We start from the raw sequence: 16,830 nt of genomic DNA, 5'->3' as shown, positions 1-16,830 counted from the left end.
GGATGGTCCCAATCCCAAACTGGGAGCACTGGGACAGTTCCAGTCCCAAACTGGGATGATCCAAGTCCCACAGCGGTGTTACTGGGAGGGTCCCTGTCCCATACTGGGAGCACTGGGACAGTCCCAGTCCCATACTGGTGTTACTGGGAGGTCATGGGGACAGTCCCAGTCCCAAACTGGGAGCACTGGGAGGATCCCAGTCCCAAACTGGTCCATACTGGTGTCACTGGGCCACTCCCAGTCCTGCACTGGTGTTACTGGGACCATCCCAGTCCCAAACTGGTGTTACTGGGAGGTCACTGGGATGATCCCAGTCCCAAACTGGTCTGTACTGGTGTCCCTGGTATCACTGGGACCCTCCCAGTCCCGTACTGGTTCATACTGGTGTTACTGGGAGGCTCCCAGTCCCCTCCCAGTCCCAAACTGGGACCATCCCAGTCCCGTACTGGTCTGTACTGGTGTCACTGGGAGGTCACTGGGATGATCCCAGTCCCGTACTGGTCCGTACTGGTCCATACTGGTGTCCCTGGTATCACTGGGACCCTCCCAGTCCCGTACTGGTTCATACTGGTGTTACTGGGACTCTCCCAGTCCCATCCCAGTCCCGTACTGGTCCGTACTGGTCCGTACTGGTCCGCGCTGGTGTCAGGGCTGGCCCAGGCGCGCGGCCTCGCTCCGGATCATCGCGATCAATTCCTGATTGATCAGGAACACGAAGCGCAGGCTGGCGATCTGGGGGGGGAGGGGCGGTCAGACCCCTCCTCAAAATCCCCCCAGGACCCCCAAAACCCCACAGACCCCTCCCCAAAATCCCACAGACCCCCAAAAATCCCCCCCAGGATCCCCAAAATCCCACAGACCCCTCCCCAAAATCCCCCCAAATCCAGGAATCCTCCACAGACCCCTCCCCAAAATCCCACGGACCCCAAAAAACCCAGAGACCCCAAAAACCCCACAGACCCCTCCCCAAAATCCCCCCAAATCCAGGAATCCTCCACAGACCCCTCCCCAAAATCCTGAGACCTCCAAAACCCTTCAGGACCCTCCAAATCCCCCCTGGACCCCCCCAAAATCCCTCCAGGACCCCCAAAATCCTCCTCAGGACACCTCAAAACCTCCCCAGGAGCCTTTGGGAACCCCTCAGGACCCCCCAAAATCCATCCAGGACCCCCAAATTCCTCCCCAGGACTCCTCAAATCCCCCTCAAAACCCCTTCGGAACTCCCCAAAACTCCTCCAGGACCCCCTAAAATGCCTCAAATCTCCCCCAAATCTCCCCCAAACCCCTCCAGGACCCCCCAAACCCCTCCAGGAACCCCTAAAATCCCCCCAAAATCCCTCAGGACTCCTCAAGGACCCCCAAATCCTCCCCAGGACTCCAGAAATCTTCCCCAAACTGCCCCAAAACCCTTCAAAATCCCCCCGAAACCCCCCCAAAACCCCCCAAATCCCCCTAAAAACCCCTTGAGGACCCCCAAATTCCCTCCAGGACCCCCCAAAATCCCTCCAGGACCCCCCAAATTCCCCCCAGAGCACCTCAAAACCTCCCCAGGAGCCTTTGGGGACCCCTCAGGACCCCCCAAATCCTCCTCAAATCCCCCTCAAATTCCCCCCCAGACCCCTTCGGAACTCCCCAAAACTCCTCCAGGACCTCCTAAAATGCCTCAAATCTCCACCAAATCTGCCCCAAATCCCCCAAATCCCCTTCAGGACCTCCCAAAATCCCTCCAGGACCCCCAAAAATCCCTCCAGGACCCCTAAAATCCCCCTAAAACCCCCCAGGACTCCTCAAGGACCCCCCAAATCCTCCGCAGGACTCCAGAAATCTCCCCCAAACTGCCCCAAAACCCCCCAAAATCCCCCCAAAACCCCTCCAGGACCCCCCAAATCCCCCTAAAAAACCCCTTTAGGACCCCAAATCCCCTCCAGGACCCCCCAAATTCCACCTCCACCACGGAGTTGTTGCTGAGTTTCCATTTGCTGCCCCCCAGCACGGGGCGGCCGTCGATGAAGATCCACCCCAAACCCCCCAAACCCTTCTGGGACCCCCCAAATCCCCCCCAAATTCCCCCCAGGACCCCCCAAATCCCCCCAGGACCCCCCAAATCCCCCTCAGGACCCCCCAAAACCCCCCCAGGAACCCCAAAAACCCCTCCAGGACCCCCTAAAACCCCCCAAAACCCCTTCAGGATCCCCCAAATCCTCCCCAGGACCCCAGAAATCTCCCCCAAACTGCCCCAAAACCCTTCAAAATCCCCCAAAACCCCTCCAGGACCCCCCAAATCCCCCTAAAAACCCCTTGAGGACCCCAAAATCCCTCCAGGACCCCCTAAATTCCATCCAGGACCCCCTAAAATCCCCAAGGATTCCTCAAGGATCCCCCAAATCCCTCCAGGACTCCAGAAATCTCCCCCAAACTGCCCCAAAATCCCCCCAAAACCCCCCAAAATCCCCTCAAACCCTCCAGGACCTCCCAAAATTCCTTCAGGACCCCCCAAATTCCCTTCAGGACCCCCTAAAATCCCCCAAGGATTCCTCAAGGACCCCCCAAATCCTCCCCAGGACCCCAGAAATCTCCCCAAACTGCCCCAAAACCCCCCCAAAATTCCCCTCAAACCCCTCCAGGACCCCCTAAAAACCCCTTTAGGACCCCAAAATCCCTCCAGGACCCCAAACCCCTCCAGGACCCCCCAAATCCCCTCCAGGACCCCCCAAATCCCCTTTAGGACCCCCCCAATTCCACCTCCACCACGGAGTTGTTGCTGAGTTTCCATTTGCTGCCCCCCAGCACGGGGCGGCCGTCGATGAAGATCCACCCCAAACCCCCCCAAACCCTTCTGGGACCCCCCAAATTTCCCTCAGGACCCCCCAAATCCATCCAGGAACCCCTAAAATCCCTCCAGGACCCCCTAAATTCCATCCAGGACCCCTAAAATCCCCCAAGGATTCCTCAAGGACCCCCAAATCCTCCCCAGGACCCCAGAAATCTCCCCCAAACTGCCCCAAAATCCCCCCAAAATCCCCCCAAAACCCCTCCAGGACCCCCCAAACCCCCCTAAAAACCCCTTGAGGACCCCAAAATCCCTCCAGGACCCCCCAAATTTCACCTCCACCACGGAGTTGTTGCTGAGTTTCCATTTGCTGCCCCCCAGCACGGGGCGGCCGTCGATGAAGATCGGCCGCCGGCCCTCGTTGGCGATGAAGAATTCGCCGTTGTTCTTCAGCTTGATCACCCCTGGAAAATTCCGGAAAATTTGGGAAAATTCGGGAAAATTCGGGAAAATTTGGGTAAATTCCGCAATTTTGGGGGATTTCTGAGAATTCCCAAAAATTCCAAAGGGTTCCCCACAACCCCTGAGGGGTTTTTGAGGGGGTTAAAAGGTGGGGAAAGGGTTGGTGGAGAAATGGAGGAGATTTGATAGAAATGCCCCAAAAAATGGCCCCAAAAATCCTTCAGGAAATCCCAAAAACCCCAAAATTCCCTGATGGATCCCCCAAATCCCTGGGGGACCCCAAAAAACCTCAAATCCCCCCAAAAAAACCCCAAATCCCCCCCAAATCCACCCCAAGATTCCTCCAAAACCCTCAGCAACTCCCCCCAAAAACCCCATAAAAACCCCAAAAAAACCCCAAAAATCCCCAAAAAACCCCAAAAAAAACCCCAAAAAAACCCCAAAATCCCAGTGAAGATCCCCCAGATTCCATGGAGGACCCCAAAAAACCCCAAATCCCCCCAATAAAATCCCCAAACCCCAAAAAACCCCAAATCCCTCAGCAACTCCCCTCAAAAACCCCATAAAAACCCCCAAAAAACCCCAAAAAAACCCCAAAAAAACCCCAAAAACCCCAAAAACCCCAAAATCCCAGTGAGGACCCCCCAACCCTGGGGGACCCCAAAAAACCCCAAGTCCCCTCCAAGATCACCCCAAGATCCCTCCAAAACCCTCAACAACTCCCCTCAAAAACCCCATAAAAACCTCCAAAAAAACCCCAAAAAAACCCCATAAAAACCCCAAAAAACCCCAAAAAATCCCAAAAAAACCCCCAAAAAACCCCAAAATCCCCTGATGGATCCCCCAAATCCCTGGGGGACCCCAAAAAACCCCAAATCCCCCCCAAAAAACCCCAAATCCCCTCCAAGATCACCCCAAGATCCCTCCAAAACCCTCAGCAACTCCCCCCAAAAACCCCATAAAAACCCCAAAAAAACCCCAAAAAACCCCAAAAAAACCCAAAAAAAACCCCAAAAAACCCCAAAATCCCAATGAGGATCCCCCAAATCCCTGGGAGACCCCAAAAAACCCCAAATGCCCCCCCCAAAAAACCCCAAATCCCCCTCAAGATCCCTCCAAAACCCTCAGCAACTCCCCTAAAAAACGCCATAAAAACCCCAAAAAAAAACCCAAAAAAATCCCCAAGAAATCCCAAAAATAACCCCAAAAAAAGCCCCAAAAAAAGCCCCAAAATCCCAGTGAAGGTCCCCCAAATCCCTGGGGGACCCCAAAAAACCCCAAATGCCCCCCAAAAATCCCAAAAAAGCCCCAAAAAACCCCAAATCCCTCAGCAACTCCCCTCAAAAACCCCAAAAAAACCTCCAAAAAAACCCAAAAAAAACCCCAAAAAACCCCCAAAAAATCCCAAAAAAAACCCCAAAAAACCCCAAAATCCCAGTGAGGACCCCCCAAATCCCTGGGGGACCCCAAAAAACCCCAAATCCCCCCCCAAAAACCCCAAATCCCTCCCCAAGACCCCTCCAAAACCCTCAGCAACTCCCCCCAAAAACCCCAAAAAAACCTCCAAAAAAACCCCCAAAAAACCCCAAAAAACCCCAAAATCCTAGTGAAGATCCCCCAAATCCCTGGGGGACCCCAAAAAACCCCAAATCCCCCCAAAAAAAACCCCAAATCCCCTCCAAGGTCACCCCAAGACCCCTCCAAAACCTTCAGCAACTTTCCCCAAAAACCCCATAAAAACCTCCCAAAAAAACCCCAAAAAACCCCAAAAAACCCCATAAAAACCCCAAAAATCCCTGTGAGGACCCCTAAAATCCCTGGAGGCCCCCAAAAAACCCCAAAAAAACCCCAAAAAAACCCCAAATCCCCCCAAGATCACCCCAAGACCCCTCCATAAACCCTCAACAACACCCCACAAAAACCCCACAAAAACCTCCAAAAAAACCCCAAAAAACCCCCAAAAAACCCCATAAAAACCCCAAAAACTCCACAAATTCCACTTGAAGAGCCCCCCAAAAACCCCAAACCCCATAAAAACCCCAAAAAACCCCAAAAAAACCCCAAAAAACCAAAAAAAACCCCAAAATCCCAGTGAGGATCCCCCAAACCCCTGGGGGACCCCAAAAACCCCAAACCCCCTCCAAGGTCACCCCAAGATCACTCCAAAACCTTCAGCAACTCCCCCCAAAAACCCCATAAAAACCCCAAAAAAACCCCAAAAAAACCCCCAAAAAAATTCAAAAAAAACCCCAAAAAACCTCCAAAAAAACCCAAAAAAACCCCAAAAAAGCCCAAAATCCCAGTGAGGACCCCCCAAACCCCTGGGGGACCCCAAAAAACCCCAAATCCCCCCCAAAAAAACCCAAATCCCCCCCAAGATCACTCCAAAACCTTCAGCAACTCCCCCCAAAAACCCCATAAAAACCTCCAAAAAAAACCCAAAAATCCCAAAAAACCCCCAAAAAAACCCCAAAAAAACCCCAAAAAACCCCAAAATTCCCTGATGGATCCCCCAAATCCCTGGGGGACCCCAAAAAACCCCAAATGCCCCAGAAAGCCCCAAACCCCCTCCAAGATCACCCCAAGACCCCTCCAAAACCCTCAGCAACTCCGCTCAAAAACCCCATAAAAACCCCAAAAAAAACCCCAAAAAAACCCCAAAAAAAACCCCAAAAAACCCCAAAATTCCCTGATGGATCCCCCAAATCCCTGGGGGACCCCAAAAACCCCAAATCCCCCCTAAAATTACCCCAAGACTCCTCCAAAACCTTCAGCAACTCCCCCCAAAAACCCCATAAAAACCCCAAAAAAACCCCCAAAAAAATTCAAAAAAAACCCCAAAAAAACCCCAAAAAACCCCAAAATCCCAGTGAGGACCCCCCAAATCCCTGGGGGACCCCAAAAAACCCAAAATCCCCCCAAAAAAACCCCAAATCCCTCCCCAAGATCCCTCCAAAACCCTCAGCAACTCCCCCCAAAAACCCCCAAAAAAACCCCAAAAAAACCCCAAAAAAACCAAAATCCCAGTGAAGAGCCCCCAAATCCCTGGGGGACCCCAAAAAACCCCAAATGCCCCCCAAAAATCCCAAAAAAGCCCCAAAAAACCCCAAATCCCTCAGCAACTCCCCTCAAAAACCCCATAAAAACCTCCAAAAAAACCCCAAAAAAACCCAAAAAAAACCCCAAAAAACCCCCAAAAAACCCCAAAAAAACCCCAAAATTCCCTGATGGACCCCCCAAATCCCTGGGGGACCCCAAAAAACCCCAAATGCCCCCAAAAGCCCCAAACCCACCCAAAAAACCCCAAACCTCCTCCAAGATCCCTCCAAAACCCTCAGCAACTCCCCCCAAACACCCATAAAAACCCCATAAAAACCCCAAAAAACCCCAAAAAAACCCCAAAAAAACCCCAAAATCCCTGTGAAGATCCCCCAAATCCCTGGGGGACCCCAAAAAAACCCCAAATGCCCCCCAAAAATCCCAAAAAAGCCCCAAAAAAACCCCAAATCCCTCAGCAACTCCCCTCAAAAACCCCATAAAAACCTCCAACAAAACCCCAAAAAATCCCAAAAAGCCCCAAAAACTCCCTAAAATCCCTGTGAGGACCCCCCCAAACCCTGGGGGACCCCAAAAAACCCCAAATCCCCCCCAAAAAACCCCAAAAACCCCCCCAGATCCCTCCAAAACCCTCAGCAACTCCCCTAAAAAACGCCATAAAAACCCCCAAAAAAACCCCAAAAAAACCCCAAAAAAAACCAAAAAAAACCCCAAAAAAACCCAAAATCCCAGTGATGGACCCCCCAAATCCCTGGGGGACCCCAAAAAACCCCAAATCCCCCCAAAAGCCCCAAACCCACCCTGCTTGCGGGAGATTTTCCAGGCCGGGCCCTCCAGCGCCAGGTCCACGTCGATCTGGTTGTCCTTGGTGGCTCTGCCCAGGGTGATCTGCGGGATTTTGGGGGATTTTTTGGGATTTTTGGGGTTTTTTTGGGGTTTTGGGGTTTTTGGGGGGCTCTTCAAGTGGAATTTGTGGAGTTTTTGGGGGTTTTTTGGGGTTTTTTGGGGTTTTTGGGGGGGTTTTATGGGATTTTTGCTGAGGGTTTTGGAGGGGTCTTGGGGTGATCTTGGGGGGGATTTGGGGGTTTTTTGGGGTTTTTGGGTTTTTTGGGGTTTTGGGGTTTTTGGGGGGCTGTTCAAGTGGAATTTGTGAATTTTTGGGTTTTTTGGGGGGTTTTATGGGGTTTTTTGGGGGGTTTTATGGGGTTTTATGGGGTTTTTGTGGGGTGTTGTTGAGGGTTTTGGAGGGATCTTGGGGAAGATTTGGGGTTTTTGGGGTTTTTTTGGGGGTTTTTGAGATTTTTTGGGGTTTTGGGGGGCTCTTCAAGTGGAATTTTGGGGGTTTTTTGGGTTTTTTTGGGGGGTTTTAGGGGGGGTTTTGTGGGGTGTTGTTGAGGGTTTTGGAGGGATCTTGGGGGGGATTTGGGGTTTTTTGGGATTTGGGGATTTTTGGGGTTTTTGGGTTTTTTGGGGTTTTGGGTTTTTGGGGGGCTCTTCAAGTAGAATTTGTGGAGTTTTTGGGGTTTATTGGGGTTTTTTGGGGTTTTTTTGGGGTTTTTTGGGGTTTTTTTGGGGTTTTGGGGTTTCTGGAGGGCTGTTCAAGTGGAATTTGTGGAGTTTTTGGGGTTTTTGGGGTTTTTGGGGGTTTTTTGGGGGTTTTTATGGGATTTTTGCTGAGGGTTTTGGAGGGGTCTTGGGGTGACCTTGGGAGGGATTTGGGGTTTTTTTGGGGTTTTTTTGGGGTTTTTTTAGGGTTTTTTGGGGGCCTCCAGGGGTTTTAGGGGGTCCTCACAGGATTTTTGGGGTTTTTATGGGGTTTTTTGGTGATTTTATGGGGTTTTTTTGCGGGTTTTTATGGGTTTTTGGGGGGGAGTTGCTGAGGGTTTTGGAGGGATCTTGGGGGGGATTTGGGGTTTTTTGGGGTTTTTGGGTTTTTTGGGGTTTTTGGGGGTTTTTTGGGGTTTTGGGGTTTTTGGGGGGCTCTTCAAGTGGAATTTGTGGAGTTTTTGGGGTTTTTGGGGGATTTTTATGGGGTTTTTATGGGTTTTTGGGGGAGTTGCTGAGGGTTTTGGAGGGACCTTGGGGTGATCTTGGGGGGGATTTGGGGTTTTTTTGGGGTTTTTTTGGGGTTTTGGGGCTTTTTTAGGGTTTTAGGGGGTCCTCACAGGGATTTTTGGGGTTTTTTGGGGGTTTTTTTTGGGGTTTTTGGGGGTTTTTATGGGGTTTTTATGGGGTTTTTGGGGGGAGTTGCTGAGGGTTTTGGAGGGATCTTGGGGGGATTTGGGGTTTTTTTGGGGTTTTTTGGGGTTTTTGGGATTTTTTGGGGTTTTGGGGGGCTCTTCAAGTGGAATTTTGGGGGTTTTTTGGGTTTTTTTGGGGGGTTTTAGGGGGGGTTTTGTGGGGTGTTGTTGAGGGTTTTGGAGGATCTTGGGGGAGATTTGGGGTTTTTTGGGGTTTTTTTGGGATTTTTTGGGGTTTTGGGATTTTTGGGGGGCTCTTCAAGTGGAATTTGTGGAGATTTTGGGGTTTTTTGGGGGGGTTTTTAGGGGGTTTTTGTGGGGTTTTGTTGAGGGTTTTGGAGGGTCTTGGGGTGATCTTGGGGGGGATTTGGGGTTTTTTTGGGGTTTTTTTGGGGTTTTTGGGGGTTTTGGGGTTTTTGGGGGGTTCTTCAAGTGGAATTTGTGGAGTTTTTGGGGTTTTTGGGGGTTTTTTTTGGGGGGGTTTTGTGGGGTTTTGTTGAGGATTTATGGAGGGGTCTTGGGGTGATTTGGGTTTTTTTTGGGTTTATTTTTGGGGTTTTGGGGTTCTTTTTGGGGGTCTGGGGAGGTTTTTGGGGTTTTTTGGGGTCCCAGATGAGGTTTTGGGGTATTTTAGGGGCGTTTTGTTGGGTTTTAGGGATATTTCTGGGTATTTTGGGGGATGGTTTTGGAGCGTCTTTGGGCTGGTTTTGGGATGGTTTTGGGGTGTTTATGGGGTATTTTTGGGATGGTTTTGGGGTGTTTTTGGGGTGGTTTTGGGGATGTTTTGGTGGGGGGGGGTTTAGGGTGTTTTTGGGGTATTTTTGGGGTGTTTATGGGGCATTTTTGGGGTGGTTTTGGGGTATTTTGGGGGGGGTTTTGGGGCTGTTTTTGGGGATGTTTTTGGGCGTTTATGGGGTATTTTTGAGGTTGTTCATGGGGTGGTTTTGGGGTATTTTTAGGGTGTTTATGGGCACTTTTCGGGTGTTTTTGGGGATGGTTTTGGGGGTTTTTGGGGTGTTTTTGGGGATGTTTTTGGAGTGTCTTTGGGCTGGTTTTGGGATGGTTTTGGGGTGGTTTTGGGGAAGTTTTGGTGGGAGGGTTTGGGGTGTTTTTGGGGTATTTTTGGGGTGTTTATGGGGCACTTTTTGGGTGTTTTTGGGGATGTTTTTGGGGATATTTTTGGGTATTTTTGGGGATGTTTTTGGAGCGTCTTTGGGGTGGTTTTGGGGCGGTTTTGGGGTGATTTTGGGGTGTTTTTTTGGGGATGTTTTGGGGGTGGTTTTGGGGAAGTTTTGGTGGGAGGGTTTAGGGTATTTTTGGGGAGTTTTGGGATTTTTTGGGGTATTTTTGGGGTATTTTGGGGGTGGTTTTGGGGATGTTTTTGGGGTGGTTATGGGGTATTTTTGGGGTTGTTCATGGGGTAGTTTTGGGGTATTTTTGGGGGGATTTTGGGGTATTTTTGGGGCATTTATGGGGCACTTTTCGGGTGTTTTTTGGGACGTTTTTGGGGTGTTTTTGGGGTATTTTTGGGGTATTTTTGGGGTTGTTTATGGGGTGGTTTTGGGGATGTTTTTGGGGTGGTTTTTGGGGATGTCTTTGAGGTATTTTCAGGGTTTTTGGGGTGTTTTTGGGGGATGTTTTTTGGGTATTTTTGGGGATGTTTTTGGGGATGTTTATGGGGTATTTTTGGGGTGTTTATGGGGCATTTTTTGGGGTAGTTTTGGGGTGGTTTTGGGGGATGTTTTTTGGGTATTTTTGGGGATGTTTTTGGGGATGTTTATGGGGTGGTTTTGGGGTGGTTTTGGGGTGTTTATGGGGCACTTTTTGGGTGTTTTTTGGGACGTTTTTGGGGTGTTTTTGGGGTATTTTGGGGTATTTTGGGGTATTTTCGGGGTCTCACCTCCCGGGAGCGCATCAGGTACCGAACCATCCGGCCCCGCAGCACGGCCAGAGTCTGACTGTCGAAATCCGGGGAGCTCATCCCTGCGACAGACGGACACACGGACAGAGATGGGACAGACGGACAGCCAGGGGACAATGGGGACAGTGATGGGACAGGGGGACAATGGGGACAAATCCGGGGAGCTCATCCCTGGGACAGACGGACAGACGGACAGCGGTGGGACAGACGGACAGACGGACAGCGGTGGGACAGAGGGACAATGCGGGACAGACGGACAGCGGTGGGACAGAGGGACAGCGATGGGACAGACGGACAATGGGGGACAGACGGATAATGCGGGACAGACGGACACACGGACAGGGATGGGACAGACGGACAGAGGGACAGAGATGGGACAGACGGACAGCCAGGGGACAATGGGGACAGTGATGGGACAGACGGACAGAGGGACAGAGATGGGACAGACGGACAATGGGGGACAATGGGGACAAATCCGGGGAACTCCCCCCTGCGACAGACGGACACACGGACAGATGGACAGACGGACAGAGATGGGACAGACGGACAGACGGACAGAGATGGGACAGACGGACAATGGGGGACAGACGGACAGCGGTGGGACAGACGGACAATGGGGGACAATGGGGACAAATCCGGGGAGCTCATCCCTGCGACAGACGGACAGACGGACAGATGGATGGACAGGGAGCTGGACACAGGGACGGACAGACGGACACGGGGACGGACACAAGGACACAGGGACGGACAGACGGACACACAGCCAGACCCAAGGACCAACGGACAGACCCAGGAATGGACAAAAGGACCGAGGGACAGACAGACAGACACACAGATGGACAGACGGACGGACACAAGGACGGACAGCCGGACGCTTGGCCAGACCCGAGGATGAGCGAGGAGGGACCCAGGGATGGACGGACACAAGGACATGCGGACCCAGGGACAGACAGACGGACAGACGGACGGACAGACAGACAGACGGACAGACAGACGGACGGACAGACAGACAGACGGACAGACGGCCGCGCCCACCTGTGATGGAGTCCACCAGCACCTGCCAGCGGTGCAGCTCCTGCTCCAGCTGCCGGATCTCGCGCTTCTGGCGCCGGTCAGCAACGGTCAGCTCTGAGGGACGGACAGACAGACAGACAGGGTCAGCTCTGAGGGACGGACAGACAGACAGACAGACAGACAGACAGGGTCAGCTCTGAGGGACGGACAGACAGACAGACAGACAGACAGGGTCAGCTCTGAGGGACGGACAGACAGACAGGGTCAGCTCTGATGGACGGACAGACAGACAGACAGGGTCAGCTCTGACAGACAGACAGACAGACAGGGTCAGCTCTGAGGGACGGACAGACAGACAGATGGACAGGGTTAGCTCTGACAGACAGACACTGTTAGCTCTGACAGACAGACAGACAGGGTTAGCTCTGACAGACAGACAGACAGACATGGTCAGACCTGCATGGACTGACAGACAGACAGACACTGTTAGCTCTGACAGATGGACAGACAGACAGACAGGGTTAGCTCTGACGGACAGACAGACAGACAGACAGACACAGTCAGCTCTGACAGACACACAGACGGACAGACAGACAGACAGACAGACAGGGTCAGCTCTGACAGACAGACAGACACGGTTAGCTCTGATGGACAGACAGACAGACAGACACGGTCAGCTCTCAGAGACGGACAGACACAGTCAGCTCTGACAGACAGACAGACAGACAGACAGACAGACGGACAGACAGACACGGTCAGCTCTGACAGACAGACAGACACACAGACAGACAGACAGACGGAGGTTCCGCGCTCTCACCGTGCTCCAGGACCTCGTCCCGCACGTCCCTGTGGGAGGGGCAGAGGTGACACCGAGACCCCAAAACCCCCAAAAAAACCCCAAAAAAACCCCAAAAACCCCAAATCCCCCAAAAAAACCCCAGATCCTGACAGACCCCCCCAAACCCCGCCCTGCCCCCCCAAATCCCCCCCAAAAAACCCCAAATCCTGACAGACCCCCCCAAACCCCCCCCTGACCCCCCAAATTCCCCCCAATCAACCCCAAAATCCCCCTCCAATACCCCCCAACCCTTCAAAGCCCCCCCAGATGCCCCAAATTCCCTCCAGACCCCCCAAAATTCCTCCCCAAAATCCCCCCCAGACCCCCCCAAATCCCCCCAGGACCCCCCAAATCCCCCCCAGGACCCCCCAATCCCCCCCAAATCCCCCCAAATCCCCCCAGGACCCCCCCAATCCCCCCCAGCCCCACCTGAGTTTGCCGTCGTCCAGCAGCTCCTCGGCATCGGAGAAATTCAGGACCTGATCCCCCTTGGGCAGGGGCTGCACTGCAGGGCCAGGGGGTCAGACCCCAAAAAACCCCAAAAAACCCCAAAAAACCCCAAACCCCCCTTGGGCAGGGGCTGCACTGCAGGGCCAGGGGGGTCAGACCCCAAAAAACCCCAAAAAAAACCCCAAAAACCCCAAAATCCCCCCAAAAATCCCCCCAAAAAAACCCCCAAAAATCCCAAATCTCCCTTGGGCAGGGGCTGCACTGCAGGGCCGGGGGGTCAGACCCCAAAAAAACCCAAAAAAACCCCAAAAAACCCCAAATTCCACCTGATCCCCCTTGGGCAGGGGCTGCACTGCAGGGCCAGGGGGGTCAGACCCCAAAAAACCCCAAAAAAAACCCAAAAACCCCCCCAAAAATCCCAAATCCCCCTTGGGCAGAGCCTGCATTTCAGGGCCAGGGGGGTCAGACCCCAAAAATCCCAAAAAAACCCCAAAAAAACCCCAAAAAACCCCAAATCCCCCTCAGGCAGGGGCTGCACTGCAGGGCCGGGGGGTCAGACCCCAAAAAACCCCAAAAAAAACCCCAAAAAACCCCAAATTCCACCTGGGACCCCCAAATCTCCCTTGGGCAGCGGCTGCACTGCAGGGCCGGGGGGTCAGAACCCCAAAAAAACCCAAAAAAAAAACCAAAAAAAACCCAAAAAACCCCAAAAAACCCCAAAATATCACCAAAAATCCCAAACCCCCCTTGGGCAGGGCCAGGGGGGTCAGACCCCAAAAAACCCCAAAAATTCCCCCAAAAAACCCCAAACCCCCCCCCCAGAAAACCCCAAAACCCCCCAAAAATCCCAAAACCCCCTTGGGGAGGGGCGGCACTGCAGGGCCAGAGGGTCAGACCCCAAAAAAACCCAAAAATCCCCCCAAAAAAAACCAAAAACTCCCAAAAAATCCCAAACCCCCCTTGGGCAGGGGCTGCACTGCAGGGCCAGGGGGTCAGACCCCAAAAAAACCCCCAAAAAAAACCCAAAAACCCCCAAATCCCCCCAAAAAAACCCAAATTCCACCTGATCCCCCTTGGGCAGGGGCGGCACTGCAGGGCCAGAGGGTCAGACCCCAAAAATCCCAAAAGCCCCAAAAAAACCCCAAAATTCCACCTGGGACCCCCAAATCTCCCTTGGGCAGCGGCTGCACTGCAGGGCCAGGGGGGTCAGAACCCCCCAAAAAACCCCAAAATTCCCAAAAAAATCCCAAAAATCCCAAATCCCCCTCGGGCAGGGGCTGCACTGCAGGGCCAGGGGGGTCAGACCCCAAAAAAACCCCAAAAAACCCCAAAAAAACCCCAAAATCCCCCCAAAATTCCTCCCAAATCCCCCCTAGGACCCTCCCAGGGACCCCCAAATTCCCCCCCAAAACCCTTCCAGGACCCCCCAAATCCCCTAAAATCCCCCCAGGACCCCCTAAATTCCCTCTGGGTCCCCCAGATCCCCCCAAAACCCCTGGGACACCCCAAAACTTCTCCAAGACCCCCAGGACTCCTCAAATTCCCCAAACTTCCCCCTGAAGCCCCTCCCCACCTGTTGAGGTGCTACTGGCGCAGGAGCTGCTGCACTTTGGGAGTCCTTGAACCTTCCAGGACCCCCCAAAACCCCCCTGGGACCCCCCAAATAATCCCCAAACCCTTCTAGGACCCCCCCAAATCCCTCCAGGACCCCCTGAAGCCCCCTGGGACCCCCTAAATCATCCCCAAACCCTTCCAGGACCCCCAAAATCCCTCCCCAAGCCCCCTCCCCACCTGTGCAGGTGCTACTGGCGCAGGAGCTGCTGCACTTTGGGAGTCCTTGAACCTTCCAGGACCCCCCAAATCCCACCTGGGACCCCTAAATCATCCCCAAATTCCTCCAAATCCCCCTGGGACCCCCCAAATCCCCCCCAAAGCCCCCTGCCCACCTGTCTGGTCCTGCAGCAATACTGGCACAGGAGCTGCCGCACTTTGGGGGTCTCTGAACCTTCCAGGACCTCCCAAATCCCCTCTGGGATCCCCCCAAAACCCTTCCAGGACCCCCTGGGACCCCCTAAATCATCTCCAAACCCCCCCAGGACCCCCGAAGCCCCCTGCCCACCTGTCTGGTCCTGCAGCAGGTGGTACTGGCGCAGGAGCTGCACCCATGGGTGTCCTTTGGGGGGGTCTCTGAACCTTCCAGGACCTCCCAAATCCCCCCAAAACCCCCCTGGGACCCCCCAAATCATCCCCAAACCCCCCCAGGACCCCCGAAGCCCCCTGCCCACCTGTCTGGTCCTGCAGCAGGTGGTACTGGCGCAGGAGCTGCCAGTGCAGCTGCAGGGCCTTGGGGGTCCTGGCAGGGTAAAACACGGCCGGGTGGCGCTGCAGCAGCTCCTGGAAGGTGTCCAGCGAGGGGACAGGGCTCTGGGGACACCAGGGGACAGTTGGGGACAGTTGGGGACACCAAGGGACATGGGGACAGGGCAGGGGACAGGTCCTGGCAGGGTAAAACACAGGGTGTGGCAGGTCCTGGAAGGGGTACAGTGAGGGGACAGGGCTCTGGGGACACCAGGGGACAGTTGGGGACAGTTGGGGACAGTTGGGGACAGCTGGGGACACCAGGGGATATGGGGACACAACAAGGGACAGGTCCTGGCAGGGTAAAACACAGGGTGTGGCAGGTCCTGGAAGGGGTACAGTGAGGGGACAGGGCTCTGGGGACACCAGGGGACAGTTGGGGACAATTGGGGACAGTTGGGGACACCAAGGGACATGGGGACAGGGCAAGGGACAGGTCCTGGCAGGGTAAAACATGACATGCAGCAGGTCCTGGAAGGTGTCCAGTGAGGGGACAGGGCTCTGGGGACACCAGGGGACAGTTGGGGACACCAAGGGACACCAGGGGACACCAAGGGACACCAAGGGATATGGGGACACAACAAGGGACAGGTCCTGGCAGGGTAAAACACAGGGTGTGGCAGGTCCTGGAAGGTGTCCAGTGAGGGGACAGGGCTCTGGGGACAGGTGGGGACAGTTGGGGACAGTTGGGGACACCAAGGGACATGGGGACACAACAGGGGACAGGTCCTGGAAGGTGTCCAGCAAGGGGACAGGACAGTTGGGGACAGTTGGGGACACCAGGGGACACCAAGGGACACCAAGGGACATGGGGACAGGGCAGGGGACAGGTCCTGGCAGGGTAAAACACAGGGTGTGGCAGGTCCTGGAAGGGGTACAGGGACGGCACCGGGCTCTGGGGACACCAGGGGACAGGGCAGGGGACATTTGGGGACAGTCCCTCACCAATGGCACTTGGGTCAGCAGCAATGGGGTGACATTGGGTGACATTTGGGGACATGAGGTGGCACTGACCGATGGCACTCGTGCCAGGGGGATGACATTAGATGACATTTGGGGACATTTGGTGGCACTGACCGATGGCACTCATGCCAGGGGGTGATGTTAGGTGACACTTGGGGACATGAGGTGGCACTGACCGATGGCACTCGGGTCAGGGGGTGACATTTGGTGACATTTGGTGACATTTGGTGGCACTGACCGATGGCACCCAGGTCAGGGGGGTGATGTTAGGTGACATTTGGGGACATCTGGGGACATTTGGTGGCACTGACTGATGGCACTCATGTCAGGGGGTGATGTTAGGTGACATGAGGTGACATTTGGTGACATTTGGGGACATTTGGTGGCACTGACCGATGGCACTCGTGCCAGGGGGATGACATGAGGTGACATTTGGGGACATTTGGGGACATGAGGTGGCACTGACCGATGGCACCCGGGCCAGCAGCTGCTCCTCGGCCTTGCTGAACAGCACCTTGCTCTGGATGGCGGCCACGGCCTCGGGGTGCAGCTGGCGCATGGCCTGGCACGACAGCCTGGGGACAGTGGGGACATGTGTGACATGTGTGACATTGGGGACACCCCTGGGACACCTCTGGGACACCCCTGGGACACCCCAACCCCTCAGAGCACAGCTGGCGCATGGCCTGGCACGACAGCCTGGGGACACATGTGACATGTGTGACATGTGTGACACGTGTGACATATTGTGACATTG

General features: G+C 54.1%; 1 protein-coding gene across 1 annotated transcript; it reads right to left on the bottom strand.

Moving 5' to 3' along the window:
* Window positions 1–162: 162 nt before the first annotated feature.
* Window positions 163–16,660, bottom strand: MCRS1 (microspherule protein 1). The gene is made up of 9 exons (XM_064735010.1): window positions 16,540–16,660; window positions 15,038–15,176; window positions 12,732–12,807; window positions 12,282–12,310; window positions 11,486–11,578; window positions 10,430–10,512; window positions 7,090–7,177; window positions 3,107–3,234; window positions 163–732 (listed from the first exon to the last, which is right to left on the bottom strand). The coding sequence occupies exons 1-9, from the start codon at window positions 16,630–16,632 to the stop codon at window positions 646–648; spliced, it is 816 nt and encodes a 271-aa protein (XP_064591080.1). The 5' UTR covers window positions 16,633–16,660; the 3' UTR covers window positions 163–645.
* Window positions 16,661–16,830: the final 170 nt, after the last annotated feature.

The sequence above is a fragment of the Zonotrichia leucophrys genome, chromosome 29, assembly GCF_028769735.1.
Source record: "Zonotrichia leucophrys gambelii isolate GWCS_2022_RI chromosome 29, RI_Zleu_2.0, whole genome shotgun sequence".
NCBI lineage: Eukaryota > Metazoa > Chordata > Aves > Passeriformes > Passerellidae > Zonotrichia > Zonotrichia leucophrys.
The sequence above is the reverse complement of the archived record's forward strand: the minus strand, read 5'-3'. Positions and strand labels throughout refer to the sequence as shown.